This window comes from Mesocricetus auratus, unplaced genomic scaffold, assembly GCF_017639785.1.
Source record: "Mesocricetus auratus isolate SY011 unplaced genomic scaffold, BCM_Maur_2.0 Super-Scaffold_100676, whole genome shotgun sequence".
Taxonomy (NCBI): domain Eukaryota; kingdom Metazoa; phylum Chordata; class Mammalia; order Rodentia; family Cricetidae; genus Mesocricetus; species Mesocricetus auratus.
The window spans coordinates 176,281,434-176,303,689 of record NW_024429266.1 but is presented as its reverse complement, the minus strand read 5'-3'; the positions used below and the strand labels follow the sequence as shown (position 1 = coordinate 176,303,689).

Here is a 22,256-nt window from a genome sequence, read left to right as displayed (position 1 = left end):
GTGGTGGCCCACTGCCTTTAACACCCAGCATTTGGGAGGCAGAAGCAGGAGGATCTCTGTGCAGTCTAGTCTACAGAGTGAGCTCCAGGATAACAAGTAGTATAGAGAGATCCTGCCAAAAAAAATTTTTTACAGATGATTAAAATTATTTTATCTTTTTTTCTATGCAGTTTTGGGATGGTGGTGATAGTTTTGTTGTTGGGTTTTTCATTGTTTTTTTTTTCTGTTTTTAAAAAGCGTTTTGTTATTTTGTTAAAAACTAAAGATTGAGTGGGCTGAACCAGGTTGTTCACCAGGTAAAGGTTTACTAGCAAGCATGGCAACCTGAAATCAAGGTGGAAGAAGAAATCAGCTAGTTGTATTCTAACCTCAAAAGGAGTGCCATGGTATTGCCCCTCCAACCCCAGCCCCCAGTAAATAAGTTTTTTTTTTTTTTTTTTTTTTTACTTTTAATCGAAAACCTAAAAAAGGTGAGCTACACTAATGGAGCTGCTGTTACCTCCTATGGCAACAGTGCCTTTTGGATTCCCTCCTGAAGGGCCTTCTTGAGGTATGTTTACCATTAGTTTTAAAACATAAAGTTAAGTGTACACACTAAATGTACTGTGAGCACAGGAACCACAACACACTACTTACCACGTGCTCTGTGCCTTGTAACATTGTATTGTGTCTTTATTTGATTGGTTGGTTTTGAGACAGGGCCTCACTGTCTCATAGCTCTGGCTGGCCTACCACTTATGATGAGGACCACTGGTGGTCAGGGTCTGCTTACGTTTACCTCCACCTCCTAAGTGCTACATCACCATGCCCAACATGTTTGTTTTTGCACTGGTGATTGTTTTTTTGCACTATTGAGAGCATTAGGTTTACTAGGTAAGTACTGTGCCACTGAGCCACACATCTCTGATCTTTGATTTTTCAAGACAGAATCTCTAACCTGCTATAGAGCGACTATTTGAAAACTCTGAAAGGTGTGCTGTAAATAATTTCTTTTTCCAGAAATGGTACTCCAGAACCCAATCTATGTTATCAGGCACATGGGGACAGAGGTTCACCTGGTTTTATTCTAATGCAGATGGAGACTGTATTTTCTCTGTTAGCTGAAGTATGACCTCACAGTCATGAAATTGGCTAGTTTTTAAAGAATTGATGAAAGAAAATGAAATAAAGAAGGAAGAGGATAAACTGCTCTAGACCATCCAGTTCCTAGGGGGGCAGGGGTGTAAACAAATGCTTTACCAGGTGGAAAAAATGAAAAGATTTGCATGAGGGCCAGGCCTGGTATCTCATACCTTTAATTCCTTGAATCCCAGCACTAGGGTAGCAGAAGCATGCAGATCTCTATGAGTTGGAGGACAATAAGGATGTCTTGGCGAGACTGTCTCCAGAAAGGAAGGAAGAAGAGAGATTTGCATAAAAGTTTTTAAATGGACAAGCTACCTGGGGGAGGGAGATGGAGTGTCATTTCTTAGAGCAGCAACACTTGACTTAATCACCTCACCCATCCCCAAGCTTTAATTCACAGCCCAGAAGTGAGTATCACAGTGAGTAGAGAGAATGCCAAGAGAAACCCTGGGTTCTAGCTGAAAGAAGATAATTATAATACTCAGAAGCAGCACAGAAAGGCCTTGTTTTTCTTTTTTCTCTTTTCTTTCTCATACTTGAAAACCTCACACAATTCTGCAGTAACAATAGATTGGAGTCAAGCAGGAACCTGAAAATCAGAGGGTGGAAATCATCTCTAATCAATTGAAAGGTGTCCTGAGAGGTTGGAATGTTTGCTTCCTCTACTCAGCTGCTTGCCTTCAAATGCAGTCACTGTCTAGAAATTACATGACTGAGAGACTAATATACAAGGTCCCCAATCTTCTGACTAGATAAGAAGGACTCCTGTTTGCCCAGAAAGTACTAAGGAGATTAGATTGGCAAGAGACTTAGGAAGTAAACTCCTCCAATTTTTTTTTTCACTAACCGTTCAACTTGCCTGTTTATCCATGTGCTGTGCATGCACAATCTGGCCCCCAACAGACTTTGAGGAACAAAGTGTGGCTTAGACTATGGCTCGGTCCCAGATTGCTGATAGGACTTGGTGTGCATATGGAGCAGATCTGCTTAGCGTGGCAAAGACTTTGACACTTAGTTCATGTTGGAACAGTCTTCAGGAGGCTGACCAGAAAGTCTAAACTGAGGACAACTAGGTTGACTCCACTGATAACAGTGTTATTTTTTATGTGCACTTAGCATTACCTACATTTTTACAACAGTAATTGAAATATCTAGGCCACAATAAAAAGTGATCGGACATTTGAAAAAGTTATGAAATTATCAGTTCACATGGAGGGGGTAACCAAAATAATACTGACATTAGTGTTACCCACAGAAACTTAGAAACATTACCAGAGCTGCAGAACTAGGAAGGGAAGCTGGCAGCACTATAAAGTCAAGCCACAGTCAGAAATGACAACACTCCTATCTCCGTGATTCATAGAACTCAGTAGGCAGGAAGTAGGCAAAGATTTGTGAACTAGATTCTAGAACATGTGACGCATCCGAATACATACATACCATTCTGAATGTCTGTAAAGCATGCATCAAGGTGTGGACCCTGTCATGGGTCATAAAACTAGAAGTGTAAAAAGTGATATAAAATCTGTTCTCCAACTGAAACAAATTAAGGAATAATTTCAGCTGAAAATCATAGTGTATCGTGTCAGAATTTGGTACAGAGCCAGGCATGTTAAGGAACACTTTTAATCCAAGCATTGGGGTGGCAGAGGCAGATGGATTTCTTGAGTTCTAAGGCCAGTCCAGTTTACATAATGAGTTCCAGGATAACCAAAGCTACATAAGACCCTATCTTAAAAAATAAAATAAAATTGGTAGATGCAGAGCTAAGGAGGTGGCTCAGTTGGTAAACTCCTTGCAAAGAACAAGCCCAAGAAACCTGAGTTGGAGTCCCTAGCCCATATAAAAAGCCAGCTGCAACAGGGAGGAAAAGACAAAAGGATTCCTGGAGCTTGTTGGTCAGCCAGCATAACCAAATCTGTGAGCTCCCAGTTTGGCAGAAGACACTAAAAGGTGGAGAACAGTTGAGAAAGATAACCAGTGTTATTGGCATCTGACCTCCTCCACCCACATGCATGCACAAATTGCTAATGTCCAGAAAGAAATGGACTGTCACCACAGATCCCATGAATATCAGGACTGTGAAAGGAACTGTGACTAATTCTGTACACAGTCATCTCAGTAAAGCGCTAAACTTGACAAAGATGAAGTAGATTACTTTTTTTTTTTTTTTTTGAGAAAGAGTCTCATGTATACCAGGCTGATCTGAAACTCTGTATGTAGCCAAGGATGACCTTGCCTCCTCTCCAGTGCTGGGATTAGAAGGCTACACCACCATGCCTATGCCTATATACGCTGTGCTGGATACTGAACTCAGAGTCATATGCATCCTAGGTGAGCACTCTGCTAGCTAAGCTATATCCTCAGCCCCACACTTGCATACATTATTGGTGAACTAAAAATAAATGGTATATATGAAGTTGGCCACATGTGAAAAATGAAGTTATTCACCACACTTTCAGTCCTAGTATACCCATAGCCAAAGATAAGTTTTCAGAATATTCCACCTGCTCTGTATTAAAATGTCAGAGAAGGTTTGGAGCTCCTCAGCTAGGTCTCAGGGTCCAGGAACAGGAGAGGAGTCTCCAGCCTCTAGTCAAATCAGAATCAGTGTGTTTGTGATACCAGTCAGAGTGAACCAATGAGTTCATCAGATTCCCCACTTCCTGTTCAAAGAGAACATTTCTTTTAATACTGTGAGCTGCCTGCCTGTGATTGGTGTTGAAGGTATTTTCAGTGTCATTGCTTAACTGGACTGGAGGTGATCTCATGTGACAGCATGGAGCTCTTGTTTTGGAGTTGCCATTACTTTCTAGAACAGCCATTCTGTACAGCTGCCAACATGCCCTGGGTACTCTTGCTTCATATTGCAGTGATACTGCTTTGTCAGGGTAGAATTCAGCCTCCCAGGGCTAGAGTCAGTCTGCTGACCTCATGCCACAGTACAGCATGTTCAAACCTGGGAGAAACTCAGGGGTTACTCGGCATATTCCGCCTCCTCCCTCACAAGCATGGAATCAGCACTCTCCTCGGAAACCGTATGTTGTATATGTGTGTGTATCTGTCTCTTTTTACAAATCTCTTCCTCGTTCCTTTAGTTATACGGCTGTAAGTGGGGGCTGGTTGCATAGACACAGGAAACTGAGCTGCTGGAACTTAGCACTTTTCAGCAGCAGAGCTCAACCAGGGCATGTGCTATTTTAAGACAATGAGTTTGAGATAACAGAGAATCCTGCTATGTTTCCTTGTTATTTGGTTCACTCATAGCTATTAGGATAGAATGCAAGGGGTATTGTGTAGCTATGTAGGCATGCTCAGATCATACTAAGTGCCCCAACAACTTGGGTGTGGGGGCCTATTTCCATGCAGAATAGATGTTACCTGGGTTTTTCAGGCTAAAAAGTTACCGGAAAATAAGTATTTCCTTAAGTGAACAAAAGGGTTTCATTTTCCTTGGCAGATTAGGAAAGGCTTGGGTTGAAAATGAAGAAGCCTGGCACATAGAGCAAATAGGAATTTGAGCTAAAACCAGTTTGGACTATTTCTCACATTCTTCTTTTTATAAAGGAATGCTTATCATTGGGCTACTTGTTTTCATTGTTTTTCCTGTGACCTGGTGGTTTTCTGAATTATAAGCAGTATGTATATCTCAGTGTTAATTTTCATCTTTAGATTAACAGCACAGGGCTGTGCAGGGAACTAAACAGGAAGATGATCCAGCTTTATGCAACATACCCCATGCTCACATTTCATCTTCAGTGCTGAAGAGAAAACAGAGCCATTAGACTGAGTTCACTATGGGCTGGTTTTATAAACAATACATGATAGTTTCTAGGAGATAATGTTGTTGTTGTTTTAAGAAAAGCCATTCTGCCGGGCGGTGGTGGTGCACGCCTTTAATCCCAGCACTTGGGAGGCAGAGGCAGGTGGATCTCTGTGAGTTCGAGGCCAGGCTGGACCGACAGCCTCCAAAACAATACAGAGAAACCCTGTTTCGTAAAACCAAAAAAAAACCAAAAAAACAAAAAAAACCAATTCTTTAGAAGTTTTTTTTCCTGATTCTAAAATTAATACTGTTTGCTGGTGAGCAGTTAGACATAAGGTCTAAACACGTTTTTCACTCTGCAGTTTGATATTTTAAATGCCAACTTTATTAGCAGATTTGTGCTTCTGATCTGTACCCCCTTTTCTGTTTGTTCTGAATCTTGAATTCTGAAACCTTGGCACATCTTGTGTTTGTTCTAAGTTATAAAAGGTCAGTTTGTTTATCAATGTTTTATTAAGCATGCTAGGACAAGGGCTGAAGAGATGGCACAGTAGGTAAAAGTGCATAGTACTCTTGCAGAGGACCCAAGTTTGGTTCCCAGCACCCACATCAAGTGACTCAACTGCCTATAACTCCAGATCTAGGGGATCTGACACCTAGCTGCCATGGAAACCTACACCACATTTAGAAACACACGTCATTAAAAATTAAAAATCTGTGAGGGGAAAAAAGGAATGGTAACACAGACTGAGTGGGGTGGTTTTCATAGAAGAGCCCCAAGAGATGGGGCAGAAACTTAAAATAGAACTGAAATATTTCAGTTGCCTTTACCTAGTACTTGCATTAACTCATAGTGGAAATCTTTTCTAGAGCTAGGGTGACCCAACAGGGTATATCTCAGTTGTAGATACTAGCTTCAATCCTCAGTACCCCCTCCATACACATACAAAAAATAATAATTTTTTAAGCACAGTGTGCCTAAATGAGTTTCTTGGATTAAACAATATCCTTACTTCATTATCCATGTCTCTTACTCAAACTGATAATCCACTCGGGTCAACTAAAATGTTCTTAGTGAACCAGTGATTTAAATATTCAGCAATGAGGTACTTGCTTCTGCATCTTCATTTTCAATGTTTAAGATTTTTTTTAGTGTCTCCAGAGGTTGCTCCATTCTAAAGACTTTTGCCTTTTTTCCCTTCTCAGTAACCCTGAAGTAGCCACAACTTTATATATTTATGTTAAGGCCACAGGCATTCTAGACAATTTCTTGACAGTGTTAATGTGAGCTTCTTCTACAAATGCTCAAGATTTTACCATAGCAGCTTAGAACAAGCTCAGCCACATACATATGCTGTACTAAGTATACTTTAAAGTTTAAAATACAGTGTACTTTAAACCTAAGTTTCATACACATCAGGCTGTTGCTTAATTAGTTCGGGGTTTTGTTTTGTTTGAGGGTTTTTATGAAACAATAACATTTAACATTTCTCTCATATTCAAACCTCTGGATGTGGAAACTAGAGGTCACCTTCCGGATATCTGTGAGTTCAAGACCTAGCCTTTACAGAGTGAGTTCCAGGACAGCCAGGACTACACAGAGAAACCCTGTCTTGAACAACCATAAAGAATGAATAAATGAATGAATGAATGAACGAACCAACCAATGATCCCTGCCTCAAACAAGAATAAACCAATATAAATTAGTAGATGAATAGATGAGTCAATAAATGAATGAAGATTGGAGAAACAAAAAAGGACAGAGCTTTTATCACTTTTTTCCTAAACCAGAAGAAGGCGTTACATCACCTGGTCCTCTGCAAGAGCAGCCAGTTTTCACAATTGTCTACCAGAGTTGAACCATTTCTCCAGCCCCCAGGGATGGTTTTTAGTGAAGCTGTCCAATACCTGCTTATCTTATGATTGTCCCTTGGGGAAACAGTGGTATATTGCTTGTGTTACTTGTTTTGTTGTTATTCCCCATTGAATTAATTACATTCCAGATTACCTTTGAGTTTTGGAACTAAATGAAGGAAAGAGTATGTAGAACTTACACAGCTGAGAACAGTTTTTTGGCATTTGTAGGAACCAAATCCAAAGAGCCATGTTCAACCACTGTGAGGTGTGAAAACAGGATTAGAATATGACAGACATCTCACTGACCATGTGGTTATGGTTCAAACTGAACAGAAAAAGCATTTCCATTTGGAGGCCAGGGCTCTGGGCTGCACTGCTTCTTAGTCTCAGTTGTCTCTGATAAAGAGTAACGTAGTAAGAAGGTGAGGCTCAGGAGGCCTAGCTTGTGAAGCCAACCCTGCTGTAACTACATAGGAACGGTAGTTCAGTAAGTGTGTTCCCACTTTTATTTCTTCTTGTGAAATAAGGCTCTTTCTCTAGCAAACTCCTAAGGATCTTGCAGTTTAGGGTACTCAAATGAGTACATGTATATACATACACATGGACAGATTTGTATAAATTGGCTTTTAAAATAAAGTATTATGAGGGTCAGCAAGATATATCTCATGAAAGACCACTTGTTGCTAAGCCTAATATGTAAGCACCCACCCCACCCACACACACACACACACACACACAAAATAAAGTAAGATGGCTTAGTGGTTAAAGGTAGTTGCCATGAAGCCTCATGTCCTAAGTACTACTTCCCAGGACCCACATGGTAGAAGGAAAAAACTGACTTCTGAAGGAAGTTCTAAGGTTGTCTTCTGACAACACACAAAATAAATAAATAAATTTTAAAAGAAATACATTTTCCTATGACTCTCAGAAGTAGATATTTAAGCCACAAACTACATGCATTCTCTGTTTATATTCAGTTAGATTTAGAAAACAGTTTCCTAGCCGGCGTTGGTGGCGCACGCCTTTAATCCCAGCACTCGGGAGGCAGAGGCAGGCGGGTTTTTGTGAGTTCGAGGCCAGCCTGGTCTACAGAGCAAGTTCCAGGACAGCCTCCAAAACAATACAGAGAAACCCTGTCTCGGAAAAAAGAAAGAAAGAAAGAAAACAGTTTCCTAGGGCTGATAAGATGGTTCAGCAGGCACTTGATAATCCTGTCTGATTGACCTGAGAAATTTGATCCCCAGGACCCACAAATTGGAAGGAGAGAACCAAGTTTTGCAAGTTGGCCTCTGGCCTCCACATGTGTGGGTCACCCAGCATTTGAGGCTTGATCATCTCACAAAGAACTGGATGTAATTAACTAGCACATGACTCTACAACTATGTTGAGAGAAACCGGGATGGCTGAGGACACAGACTTCTTGGAAGTCTAGACACATGAAAGACTTAGATTGAATGAACATACCCTGGGCCTCACCATCTTGTCACAGAAAGCATTTGACCTTTGATTCAGTATCTTCCTGATCAGTAATTGCTAACATAGGTATATGTAGTTGGTGCCTCTGCAAAGGCCTGACCTCCAAGTAGAATTCTGTGTTTATATAACCAGCCTGAGAGTTTATTGTCATTGACTTGACTGCTTAGGATTAGTCACAAGAGAAAACAAAATGTAGTTATCAGCAGCACATGGACTTCTAATGTGGGTCTTAGATTTAGCTTGAACTCTAAGTAGTCCTTAGTCTTTAAAGTATTCTACCCTCACATTAACTTCTAGCTCCTCAAGTTTAAAATTGAGGAATAGCTGCCTTCAAACTTCGCAAAATAGGTAAAAAGCCTAAGCACTCTCTCTTTCCCTCTTTCTCCCTCCCTCCCTCCCTCCCTCCCTCCCACTCCCCTCCCTCCCTCCCTCCCTCCCTCCCTCCCTCCCTCCCTCTCTCTCTCTCTCTCTCTCTCTCTCTCTCTCTCTCTCTCTCTCTCTCTCTCTTCCTCCCTCTCTCTTTCTCTCTCTTACACACACACACACACACACACACACACACACACACACACACACACAGCAGCATCAAAACAGGAACACAAAAAAGGAACAAAGTATACAATCTAAAAGTAGATTATTTAGTCTAGTCTTGCCTGTGTGTATGTGTATCATTTAAAGGTGGTAGTACACACTCAGGATTAAGAGGTAGATGGATCTCTCTGAATTCAAGGCCACCTATGGCTACACAGGATTGAATCAGTCTAAAAGAGTAGCAGAGCTCACGTCTTTAATCCCAGCACTAGATGGGTATAAAAGATAGAAGCAGGGTCTTCGGTAGTCAGTATTCAACATTCATTCCCCCTGCCACATTGAGAATAGGAAGACATTCAGTCTCAGGATTTTTCCAGCCACGCTAAGGAGAGGCAGCAGGATCAGCCCTTTCAGCCTGAGATAGTGAAAGAGCTAGTGGCCTGCTACTTTGCTTTTTGGATCTTCAGCTTGCAGCTTAAACCCCAATATCTGTCTCTGGGTTTGTTTGTTTGTTGTTGGTTTTTTCATGCAACAGTACCACATTTGTACCTGGTACCCGGAAGGCCAGAAGAGAGCATCAGATCCCCTGGAACTGGATTTATAGATGGTTGTGAACCATCTTATGACTGCTGGGTCCTCTAGAAGAACCACCAGTGCTCTTAACCACTGAGTCATCTCTCCAACCCCTCCATTACTTTTTTTTTTTTAATGCCAGGTGTGAAAGAAAGCCAGAGCAATGCTCACCTTCAGTATACTTTGTTCCTGTTTTGCTGCTGGTGTGTGTGTGTGTGTGTGTGTGTGTGTGTGTGTGTGTGTGTGTGTGTGTGTGTGTGTGTGTGTGTGTGAGTGAGAGAGAGAGGGGGAGGGAGGGAGAGAGGGAGAGGGAGGGAGGGAGGGAGGGAGGGAGGGAGGGAGGGAGGGAGGGAGGGAGGGAGGGGCTGGTCTCCACTTCATCATCTCTCACCATTTTGCATCACCACATCTGCCTAAATTCAGGACTTTTTAAAATAAGTGTTAAAATTAAGAGCTTGACATAGTAGTTAGTACAGGCCTTTTATCCCAACACTTGGGAGGCAGAGGCAGGCATATCTCTTGAGTTTGAGGCCAGGCAGGGCTGTGTACTCTTATCTCAAAAAAATGAAAAAAGCAAACAATAATATTTTCTAAAGACTATTAATGCTTTGAGAAATAAGTTTTCAGGTTCCTTAGCACTTAATTATTTAAAAACAGAAGTATATGAACAAATGCTTTATAAAGGAAACCATAATTACTAAGGTGTGAATCAGACTTTCTAAACTTAAATTATTGCAGGTTAAACTCATTTCTAGGAGGATTGTTGTGGGGCAGATCAGAGATCTGGGTTTCAGCTCAGCATTTAACAGTCCTATGGTGTAACTATAAGTAATTTGGATACGTGTCAGTATGAAAGATCTCTGAAGGTTTGCTTCAGGACACTTCCTCTTCTGGACAACCTCTTCATAATTCCTTGACTAAAGATACTACCTTGCTTAATTAGAGGAAAGACTGATTATTTGTTCCTTTGTTTGTAATACAATCGAAGAGGTTGAGAAAGATTTCCTTTTGGTAAGTAAGTTGTCAGCTGATATCTAGTTTTCACCCCTACTTCTTCATTCTTGTTATAGCTCTTTATCTTCAGTCTGATAATTGTCTTAATATTCAGAAAGCATTTCTTTGAAACTCTGAGAATATTGTACTCTTTGTCTTTTTTTAATTATTATTATGTATACAGTGGTCTGCCTACATATATGTTATACCTGCACGCTAGAAGAGGGCACCAGATCTCATTACAGATGGTTGTGAGCCACCATGAGGTTGCCAGGAATTTAACTCAGGACCTCTGAAGAGCAGCCAGTGCTCTTAACCTCTGAGCCACATCTCCAGCCCTCTGGGGCTCTTCATCTTACAAAATAAATTTCCATACACCACTTCATTTGCTTAAAGGGATTGCTTGGGAGTTTCCCAGCACTTCCTCGTGTAAGGCCTTGTGTCACCATGCAGGATTTATGATGTTTGCTGCTCCCTGCAGCACCCTTTGCCCTTAAGGTGATTTCCATGGATTAGAATGTACCCCCTAAAAGTTCTTAGGACAAAACATGATTTCCCACATCAAATGGTAATGGTTTTAGAGTAGGGGCCATCGAGAAATAATTAAGATTAGATAAAATTTGAGTGGGGCTTCCACAGTGACCTACCTAAGCAGCTTCATGAAGAGAGCAGCACTAGCATTCTTGCCCCATCTCACCATGAAATACCCTGTGCTTTGTTAGTGCACAGCAGGAAAGTCCTGACCCAGGTGACAGTTCTATCCACTTCTGTTTCCAGCTTCCAAAACTGTGAGCTAAATGAATTTTATCCCTGTCAGTCACATGGTTTCTGGAATTTTGTTATAGAAACAGAAAACGGACCAGATAGTAGTGAATGACATTATAATGTGTGGTTCTTTTGAGATAGGCAAAGCCTTAGTAGGTAGTCTCAAATGCCTATTAAATACTGAACTTTTCACATTTGTTTATTTGTATGTGTGCTTGCATGTTCCACATACATATATGTGTGGGTGCATGTATGGACTCTAGGCATCAGATTCAGGTCAGTGAGTGCCTCCCCTGAGCCATCCCATTACCCCCGTATCCCATTGTTGTTGAAATAGGGTCTCTACATAGCCCTGGATGTCCTGGAACTCACTCTGTAGACCAGGTTGGCCTTGAACTCACAGAAACCACCTGCCTTTGCTTCCTGAGTGCTGGGATTAAAGGCATGGACCACCACACCCTGGTACAGGCCTGTAATCCCACTGCAGGATTGGGGCAGGAAGATCATGAATTGGAGGCTAGCCTGAGCTACATAATAAGATCATGCCTCACAAAAACAAAAAGTTAACAAAGTCAGTGTGGGCCCTGATCGAGACACAAACAATACCTGAAGCCAGGTGTGGTGGCCCACATCTTTAATCTCAGCACGGTGTCAAAGGCAGGTGGATCAAAGACTGCCTGATCTACAGAGCAAGTTCCAAGACCCTGTCTTGAAAAACCAAGCACAAAGAAAGAAATAGTACCTGGTTATTTAATCAATGTGGTAATAGGATATAATGCAAAATTCATAAAGGAATGTCCTGCTAAATCCTTAGTGCCTTCCCCCCCCCCAAAAAATAACAACCTTTTTCTCTAGGACCTGATGTTTTCCTTTGTGTTTTAGGTTGTTTTATTTGTTTGTTTGTTTTGTTTTTTAAGATATTTGTTTATTATGAATACAGTTCTGCTCACATGTATGTCTGCACACTGGAAGAGGGCACCAGATTTCATTATAGATGACTAGGATCCACCATGTGGTTGCTGGGAATTGAACTCAGGACGTCTGGAAGAGCAGCCAGTGCTCTTAATGTCTGAGCCATCGCTCCAGCTCTTGGTTTTTGTTTCCTTGTGGTGCTGGAGTTCAAATTCAGAACCATGCCTGTGCCCCTGAGTGAACTATAAACCTCTTTACCTATTATAATCAGATCTATTTGGGTGATCTGTAATGATCAAATTAAAGTAATTGCTAGTTCTAACTTCTTAATCATTGGTCATCTGTTTTGTTGGCACCTTCAAAGTCCTTGCTACTGTTTCTTTATGAAATGTCTAGTTATAGTGAATTATGGTTGCCCTTCGGTACTATAGTATTACTCAGTATTTTAATCAATCAGATCATAACAAAGCCAGAAAGGTAGCTGGGAGTATTGCTGTACATCTATAATTCTGGCCCTTGGAAGGTAGACACAGGAGTTTATGGTTATCCTCTACTACATAGTGAGTTTAAGGCCAGCTTGGGCTATGTGCGTCCCTTTCTTGCCTCAACAAACAGAAAACAATAAAATAAAAATAAAAAAATTCAGAAAGTCTCTTTGGTTTTTGAGGAAATTACCCAGAAAAATGAATAATGTCTCTTATTGCAGATGAAGATATTGATCAGCAAGCCAAGGACTCACACCCACCAAAACTTCAATTTACAAACATGGCAACAGTTTCTACAGTGTCTTTTCAGCAGTGTATTTCCAAAGCAAATACAGTTGTTTGTCCACATTTTCCTTCTTTCAAATTCTGGAAAAGCTGCCATTGTACTTGGAGAAAAAACAGTCTTTTTTCTTCTTCTTCTCTTCATAAACAAAGACACTTATTACTTTGTAATTCCGTCACTTAGTTCCAAGCACCTGAATCAATTATAAAAAATTTTTAATGGTGAAGAGGATAGCTAAGAACCATTTTCAGACCAGCATGATGGCTCAACAGGTAAAGGCACTTGGCACCAAGCCTAATGACCTGAGTTCAGTCCCCATTGCTGCAAAAATAAATAAATACAATGGTTTTAAATACTATAGGGTCTTGGAAATATTGCCTAGCATGACCATAAAAATTTAGTTAGGTTTATTTATTTATTATTTATTCAGGTTTCTTGGGTTGTATCTGTTTGGGAGTTTCTAAGTTAAGATCTTACTGTGCCACTGTCTGGCTTAGAACTCCCTTTATAGACCAGTTTAGCCTGAACCTCATAATTATCCTACTGCTTCGGCCTCACAAATCCTATGATTATAAGACTGCATTACCAAGCCTAGGTTTTGTTTTGTGTTTTGAGACAGGGTCTTGCTATGTAACCCTGGCTGCCCTTGAACTCAGCAATCCCAATGGTTTCAGCCTTTAAGTTCTGGGCTTATAGGGTATACCCCATTCCCAAACCCCTGATTATTCATTTTATTGGACACAAACACTATAGTAAGAGAAATATTCTCTTTTTTGATGATTAAGTCTAAGTTTTAGAAAGTTCAGATGAGCTTTTCTGTATATCAAAGAATAAGCAAGCCCAAGTGAAATAAGAATGCATGCAGCAACTCAGGCTTGATGTATGTACTAAATACTTACCCAAGTGCAAGTGTGTGTGTGTGTGTGTGTGTGTGTTGGTCTTTGTTTTGAACTCCAGGCTATACTAAGTACACACTCTGTCACTGAGTGTGTCACACTCTTCCCCCAGCCTGTGGATTCAAAATCTCTTTTTTTTTTTTTTTTTTTTTTTTTTTTTTTTTTGGTTTTTCTGTATTGTTTTGGAGGCTGTATTGTTTTGGAGGCTGTCCTGGAACTCGCTTGGTAGACCAGGCTGGTCTCGAACTCACAGAGATCCACCTGCCTCTGCCTCCCGATTGCTGGGATTAAAGGCGTACGCCACCACCGACTGTCATGGATTCCAATTCTTTAAATGTTTCTGAACTATAAGGTGAATTTTTTTAACCTATCTACCACCATGTTTGAAGTATAAAATATCCATGAGTTTGTTTTATTGGAATTTAGAGATATTTATGTGTTTATTTAGCTTAGAAAGTCAGTAAAGTTACTGCTTAGTTACTCTTAGAGACTGTATAGGAGTTTGAGGCTAGTCTCTGATATAAATGATCCTATCTGGGGGCGGGAAGAAGAGAGGAGATATTATGCTCCAACTTACCCTTAAAGATAGAAAGCATTTCATGCTAACATAGTAAAAGAACATGCCTTTCTGAATTACAAGCAGATACATAGAGACCTGTGACTGAGCTTCTAATAGCTTCTTAGCCCTGTCCTAAAGTAAACACAAACTCCTGAGACCTCACCAGTCCCCATCCGGAAGAGCTATTGTCATTCACAGTATGTGCCACAGTTTTATTGAACTACTCTCAACATAAGAAGTGGCCAAGAAGAAAAGCTCAACAAATTGAACTGCCTGTGATTTCTTGCCCCACAGAGAAAATAGATATCTGTCAGTCTTCTCCAGAGACTGCAATATAGTCAGACAGTAAAACCAAATTCTGTTTCAGTGCTGTCATCAGAGAGGACTCATTAATAATTGCATAAACGAGAAATAAAACCAGAATTCATTAGGAAAGAATTTTGAGAGAACCAAGAAGTCAACAAAATCAAAATGGCACTACTTTGAGAGGCAAGGAGTTACATGGCCAGGCTATAGTAGCCCACAAGCCTATCCTCTCCAGGCAGCTCGTCTATTCAGCTCTCCATTCTATCAGTTGAATCCATTAATATCTTTAAATTCCTTTAATTTGTTAAAGGAAATTTTTTGGTGTGTCTGTCTTTGTTGCTGATACTGGATCGCATTCAGCAGAGACTGACCTCAGACTTGCTATGTAGCTCAGGCTGGTCTTGGTCATGCTCCCATCATACCTGAATGCTACACCTTTTCCATTTCTGTCTGTTGTTTCTTTTCTTTTGTAGTCCTAGAGAATGATCCAGGGCTTGTTGCTCACCAGGCATCCATACCTGCTAAGCTATATCTCCAGCCCCTCCCCTCTTTTTAAAATTTTTTGAAATGGCATCTCATTACTGCCTAAGGTGACTTTGAATCTTAACCTTCCTGCTTCCATCTCTTGAGATTAAAAGCACGCTTTATGCCAGTTTCTCAAGTATACTTTTAAAAAAAACTTATAAATGTATAGTGAATATTTCTTACACATAAGGTGAGCTGGAGGCTCATACAACCAAGGCACTATGTCTCACATGCTGCAGTGGTCACAGTGGTAAAATGATAAACTAAAAGCTTCTTGGAAATACTTTGATCAGATGACATACTCACTGCTTTTCTTTCACAAGCCATTGGTACAACTGATCACAAGATTACTAGTGGGTATGGGAAATGTTATCTTGCACATATGTCCCAAAGGGAAAGAGCATTGGAAATACCTATCAGTGAGAGCAATTTTGTTTCAAATTTTAGAATTGTAAAATATACAATATACTACCTACCTGGAAGAAAGAACATAACCCCCAGAATTTATCTATATAACTATAAAGAAAATTATTCCCTAGTAGGTTTTATACTAGGTTGAGCACAATTAGTTAAGTAACTATTTAAAATGTTACATCAAGTTTATTTAGTGTACAAATATGTAACATTACTTAAAAAAGAAAAGTGTTAACTCTGAAAAATTGAAATCACAAGAGCTACTGTTTTGAGTAACAGAAAATACTCAAATTTATAAAGCAAACTGAAGGAATAGAAACCACCACAGTGGTGAAGCTGGAGGAGATGGCTAAATGGGTAAGAGTGCTTTCTTCAAAAGTGTGAAGACCTAAGTTAGGATCCTAGCATCCACATAAAAAGTCAGGAACGGCCACAAGTGTTTGTAACACTGCTCTGGGAGCTTTGGGGCCAAGACAGAATTTCTGGAGCTTGCTGGCCCGCTAGGTTAGTTTTAAAAGGAAGTGGAGACAAGCTTCAGGCTCAGAGCCCTTTCTCCGGGAACGAGGTGATCAGTAGAGGACAGCATAGAAATCCATGATTCATTTGATTTCTGTGAGGTGAGACTGTAGATAAAGCAGAGCAAGGGGATCTTGGGTCCAGCCTGCCTGAATAGTGATATTCTCCCTGACAAACAACAGAAAGATGTTTGTTGATTCTGTGGTATAATGGAGCAATAGGTGTCTAAGCATGTTTTTTGCATCCATTACTGGATCTCAGAGTTGCAGTGCTTTCTAAGAAGTGGCTTCTCCTATCTGTGGTGCCAGATTTTAGGGTCTCATACTAGCTTGCCTATTTTGTTGCTCACTGTTCTTACTCCTACACTCCTACTCAGTTGTCTAGTTTTCCAAACGTAGGATAGAAAACAAAGAAGAAACATTGGGAAAGTGGAACTGTCTCCTGGTGCTCAGTGGAAATCTGCGTAGGTTGCCTTTTGTATTATTGGACCATGCTACCTCAGAGTGTTATTTTATTGAGAATTTGTTTTACTTTGTCAGCTGTCCTCAGCCATACTTAATTTAAATGAGGAAAGAAATGTGAATATGAAAATAATGTCCTGTAGCTTTAAATCCAACCAGTTGGAAGCTTTTGTCTTATAAAAGATGCCCACAACTGGAGCAGAGAGGCAGACACTGTCTTTGCTCTCAGAATCAAACTGTTCATTTGCATTTAGCAGCCCTAGCCAATCGAGAGAGAGAGAGAGAGAGAGAGAGAGAGAGAGAGAGAGAGAGAGAGGGAGAGGGAGAGGGAGAGGGAGAGAGGGAGAGAGGGAGAGAGGGAGAGGAGAGAGAGAGAATACATGGGCGCGCAGCGCGCGCGCGCGCACACACACACACACACACACACACACACACACACACACACGGAGAGGGAGAGGCTGAAGCTTTCTGTTTATTCAGCACAGCCCTCCCAGACGCCCAGATGTAAGGCTACTGAGTTGACGAAGGTCGCAGGAGACAGAACTGAGCTGTGCGTAGACTGATGTGGGCACCACACAGCAGAGCATCGCCTATGTGGGGTGTTGATGTGGTGCAGCTGTACCTGCCTGTTGTGTGCAAGTCGCTGCTCTGATTTTGATGGTGAGAAGCCCAAGGATCACCTAGAAGCTTCACTGTTCCCAGCTCTTTGGAGGAGGATGTGTCCCCAGTGGTAGCTGCCCTCATTTACAATGTGCAAGAGTGACAGAGTCTGCCACTGCTCCTCTGCAATCTGGAAGCCGGAACAAATGGAAAGCCCTTATAGTCAAGAGAGGTTATGATTTGTTTTCACAATCTAAGCTTCCTCTGGTGTTCACAAATGAAGGATGGGCTTTGTGGCAAGCAAAATCAACAGACTGCCTGACGGGGTTTTTGGTAAGATAAATGTGTTATAATGAGGGGTTTCCTTGGGTTTTTTTGTTTGTTTGTTTGTTTGTTTTTTTCCTGTATCAGGTACATAGAATTGCATCTTAGCAGTATCCATTCTGCAGAATCATGTTTGGTGGAAAAGGATGAGCAAGAGAGCCAGAAAATATATTTTTGCTGTTTACTCAGGTTGTGACCTTCAGATGTAGTCATGAGGTTTTTCTCAGATATCCATGAGCGGTTAGAAACTAGGCATTTCTAGATCCTGGGGTGCTCATTCACAAGTAAGTCTTTTTCTTCTTTTTTAAAAAATGTCTTTGGATAGTTGTAATTACCTTATTTTTTCCTAGGATTCTTCCTCCAGCCTGCAGTGGAGAAAGAACAATTAAAGCCTTCATCTTGTTACTGGGTGGTTTGCCCCTGGAACAGTAGTAGGCTGAGAACATGAGTGTGGATGTGGGGGAAGGCAAGATGAGTAGTCTGCTATTTTCATGCTGTGTGTTGGTGGAGTTCTGTCTCTGGCTCGTTGTTGCTTCTGTTCAGTATCCAGTAGTGGTTTGAGCTGCATCTCTTTGCCCTCTATTATAATTGAATTTCCTTTTGTGTTCGCCTTTTGTACCTTTTTCTTTGCCAGACCCAATTCTGTCATGTAGCCTTTTTCTGTTACTGTTAATACCTACTAGCCCTTATTAGAGAAAAGACTAATGATTTTTCTCTTTAAGCTATAGGTTTTGATTTTAGCAAATTTAAGCATCTTAGTTTTGAAATCTTAAAATGGATGTTTATTCCAAGTTAAAGAAATGGATTTTCATAGAGAATTCCAGGACAGCCATGAATAAATAAATAGAGAGACCCTGTCTCAATTTTTTTTAAAGAAAGAATAGATTGCAGCATTAGGTCCATGAAGTCCTGCCAGAATTACCTGGCTGTAGCCCATTCTGAGTTGGATCCTGTTATATTTTCTAAGGATAAAGGTTTCCTTTTCTTTACTAACTTGGCCATGTGTTGTTGGGAAGTCTGTGACTTGCTTCATTGGCCAAGTTCAGATCTTGTCCTTGGACCCCTCCTCTCAACAGCAGGCACAGCCAAGTTTCCTAGCAGCTTAGAGTGGGCACAGTAGCTGTCCATTGATACCTGCCTTTCTGCTGACTCACTGGTTATGTAAGCCTCGAATACAGCTATCCATATTCTCCTCTAGGTTGAGGAACGGAGGTTGCCTGTTTACCCTGCATCCTGGGGTTCTTCCCTAAAGCCTTTTTGGTTAATGTGGTCATAGGGTTTCACTGCAGTGAAAAGATAAATCCTTTTCTCTTTTTGAAGTGCAGCATTCTTAAACTATTTGTATCCCTCCATGATGAAATCCCATCTGTTCTCTTGGCACATGGAACCTTCAAAAATAGTGATTTCTGTCACTTCTTGCCTGGTTAAAGGACTTCCTTTTCTATCTTTGAGAGCTCAGTTTGAATGCCCCGTTATAGGAGCCTCTGAGCTTTCCATGTGAAGTAAGAAGGTTTCCTCCTTCTGTTACCCCTTTCCTCGAAGTACCCTGTTCTTTTCTTCATGGTGGTTTCCATAGTCAACATAGTTGGGTTACTGGTTTCTGTGTTTCTGTCACTTGCCACTCAACCATGAGCCTCATAAAGGCAGAAAGATTTCATTTATTGGTAAATAGTCAGCAAAATCACTTGCTAGAGCTTACAGAAAGGACTGGCAGTCAGTAACACACACACACACAGCAGGGGGAGAGCAGAGTGAACTGAGGGTGTGGAGAAAACCCTTGTGATGAAGGTGAAAAGTGAGAGATTATACAGATGAGGCTTGGAGAGATGGGGAGGGCTAGATGCAGAGCCTAATAGCATGAGACTGCAGAGGCCACATTCGGATTCTTGGTATTTAGAGGGTCTGGGGGAATGTTTAAGGGTATTGGTTTGGGCGCTAGAGCTTCATGCATGTTCAGGCAAATACTCACCACCTAGGTATACCCCAACCCAAACTCTTACTCTTTATTTTGAAAACCAGAAGACTACTAAGCAAATGTAAGCATCTCCTTAGACTTGGGCTTTTCCTTTCCTTTCCTACCCCTCAACTCCACAGAGAACCTAAGTGAATACAGGCAGATCTTCTTTCTAGAAGAGAGGCATTGAGAATTTGTCCTGAGATGGTGGCAGTAGGGATGGGTACAGAGCATTATGCACCCTGATGGAAATTGGGAGTGAAGTTTGATTGGGTGTGGTGAGAAGCAGATGGTGTTAGAAGGGCTGCTGGGCTGTGGTGCACTTTGCTTCTTGGCTTGTTTAACTTGTCAACATGAATTACTGTCAGGAAGAAGGCTTTGAAGAGAGTTCCAATAGGGTCGTGATTGTGAAACCTTCAGTGATGACCTGGGGATATAGTCTAAGACAGTAGTTCAGACCTGTGAGTTGAAGCTTGTCTCCTACCATATAGCCTTTCTCTGTGCCATGCTATTACAGCCTCAGGTTACTCTGTTATTCTAAGGTTCATTTCAGTGCCATTCTTCTGAGCTTTCAGCCTGAAAGGTCTTTCCTTATTCTTTCTGTCAAAAACTTGAGGCTCATTTCATTGTCATCTCCAAGAAGCTTTCTCTGTTTCCTTTCCCTTGTTTTGCTGTGTTTGTTAGTTTTTGGGACAGTCTCTATGTTCAGTCCAAGTGTTGGTGTTGCAGGCCTGCATTGCCACACCCAGCACCTTCAGGAAGCCTCTTGGCCAAATGTTGGCTTAACTGGACCTTCCTCTCAATTGATGGTTGTGATATACCATGGTTAGAGCATGTGTTCTTGGGAGAGCAGAGATTCTACCTTTATTGAGTGATTTTTTTTTTACATAAAGAAAGCAACACTATTTATAAAATTAGTTGAACAGTGGAAGGCTCTCCCAGTGCCTGCATCCATGCGTGTGTGTTAATAACCCACATCTACAGTGTCATAGCACCATGTGCTTCTGCTTCCATCCCCTCCAGGTTTGAGACTGTTCCACATTCTTAACAGAAACAGTTCAGAAATAATACAAAATGTCTTTAAGAGTTTAAAAACAAAAACCTGAATTTATCCTTTTCATAATTTCCTTTTACTTTGTGAGAAAATTGAGGTCTTGCTATTATTTACCATTTATGAAATGATTAATCAAGACAGGATAGGACCAGCATCCATATTAGCTGGTCTTGTTCCCTGTATTTTCTCTTCTCCTTTTCCCATCATTTAGAATAATTCCAGAATCTGTGCAGTATTTTCCTGTGCAGTTATTATTGGCATTTAAGATGAAGTAATTTTCTGGGTGGTGGTGGCGTACTTCTTTAATCTCAGCACTCAGGGACAGGTGAATCTCTTGAGTTCGAGGCCAACCTAATCTACAAAGCGAGTTCCAGGACAACCAGGGCTACAAAGAGAAACCCTGTCTCGGAGGGAAAAAAAAAGATGAAGTAACTTGATGTGATGGGCCTAGTATATACCTCCATTCCCAGCATTTGTGAGGCAGAAGCAAGAGAATTGTTTCAAGTTTGAGACTAACCTCTGTGACTGTTGTGTGACTTTTCCTGGTGAAATGTGAGTAAATGTCTGTTCACCCAGATATAACACCAACAACAGACCAAAGAAACTACTTAAACCACGTTCACCTTGGCAAAGCAAGTAGTTTGTGTTATATAAAAGCAGCTGCATCACTGATTGGCCAGTAGCCAGGCAGGAAGATAAGCAGGGCTACCAGACCAGGAGAATGCTGGAGAGAGGAAGGCAGAGAGGAGATGCCAGGGAGAGACGCCATGTAGAGGCTGAAGGAGTAACATGCTGGAGCATTACCGGGTAAGCCAAGAGCCACGTGGAAATACTTAGATTAATAGAAATGGTCTAATAATTAAGAGAGAGCGCTAGCCAGTAAGAAGCCCTAGCCATTGGCCAAACCGTTTATAAATTAATATAAGTGTTTGTGTGTTTATTTGGGGCTAATCAGTTGCAGGATCAGGTGGAACAGAAACTTTCAACAACACTTGTGCTCCATGATATACAGGCAGAAAACACAAGTCCACAGGGCCAACCAGAACATCTTAAGTTCACTGCTCACTGACTATGGGACAGATTCCTTTGTAGTTCTTAAGGCCAATATTATGAATCTCTGGGGATTATAATTTGCAAATTTGATCAGGCATGGTAGCCCAAATATCTGTATTTACACCACTGAATGAGACTGAAGTAAGAAGATTGTCATGTGTTTTTGCCAGCCTGAGCTACATAGTGAGTTCCAGGGTAGCCTTGGATAAAGTGAGACCCTGTCTCCAAACAAAAAGTAAACAAAACAAAAAACCTGCAGATTTTATTTTTGGAGGCAGTACACTAAAATTCAAATATTCGGTCTTAATCCCTGCTATCATTACTTCATGATTATGTAAATTAAACCACATATTTGCTGGTTCAAAAGCAGAGGTGGGGGGGCAGGAGTGATAGTGTCCTTTCATTTCTGCTTATTCCCTTGAGACAGGGTGTTTCATTGAACCTGGGACCATCCAACAAACCCCAGCAATCCTTCTGTCTTTGCCCCCACCAATGCTGGGGTTAAAGGTATTCACGCAACCATGCCCTGTTTTTCACATGGTTACTGGGATCTAAACTCAGTTTTTCATGATTATGCAGCAAGAGCTCTTATGCCCTGTGTGCAGTAAGTAGTCCCACCTCCCCAGGATACTTTTTTATGAAAGGGATGAAGCACGGGGAACTTTCTTAGCTAATTGAGACTGGCCTATTTGAGAATTTGGCTGTCATATAATTATGATCAGATTATCACTTGGGTTTGGTTTGGTGATAGGACCTTTACTTTAAAAAATGATGACATTTACCAGGCACACCTTTAATCCCAGCACTTGTTAACCAGAGGCAGGTGGA

At 41.1% G+C, this 22,256-nt stretch overlaps 1 protein-coding gene across 5 annotated transcripts in view; it reads left to right on the top strand.

The window, feature by feature from the left end:
• Tmcc1 (transmembrane and coiled-coil domain family 1) overlaps positions 1 to 22,256 on the top strand; it is a 155,447-nt gene that overhangs the window by 109,078 nt on the left and 24,113 nt on the right. The window contains exon 1 of one of the 5 annotated variants that reach the window (XM_040737579.1): positions 4,035 to 4,163. The exons of the other annotated variants lie outside the window; for them this stretch is intronic. Within the exon in view, the coding sequence (XP_040593513.1) occupies positions 4,137 to 4,163 (27 nt within the window). The 5' untranslated portion in view covers positions 4,035 to 4,136. Of the gene's footprint in view, positions 1 to 4,034; positions 4,164 to 22,256 lie in introns of those variants that run through there. 5 annotated transcript variants of the gene reach the window in all.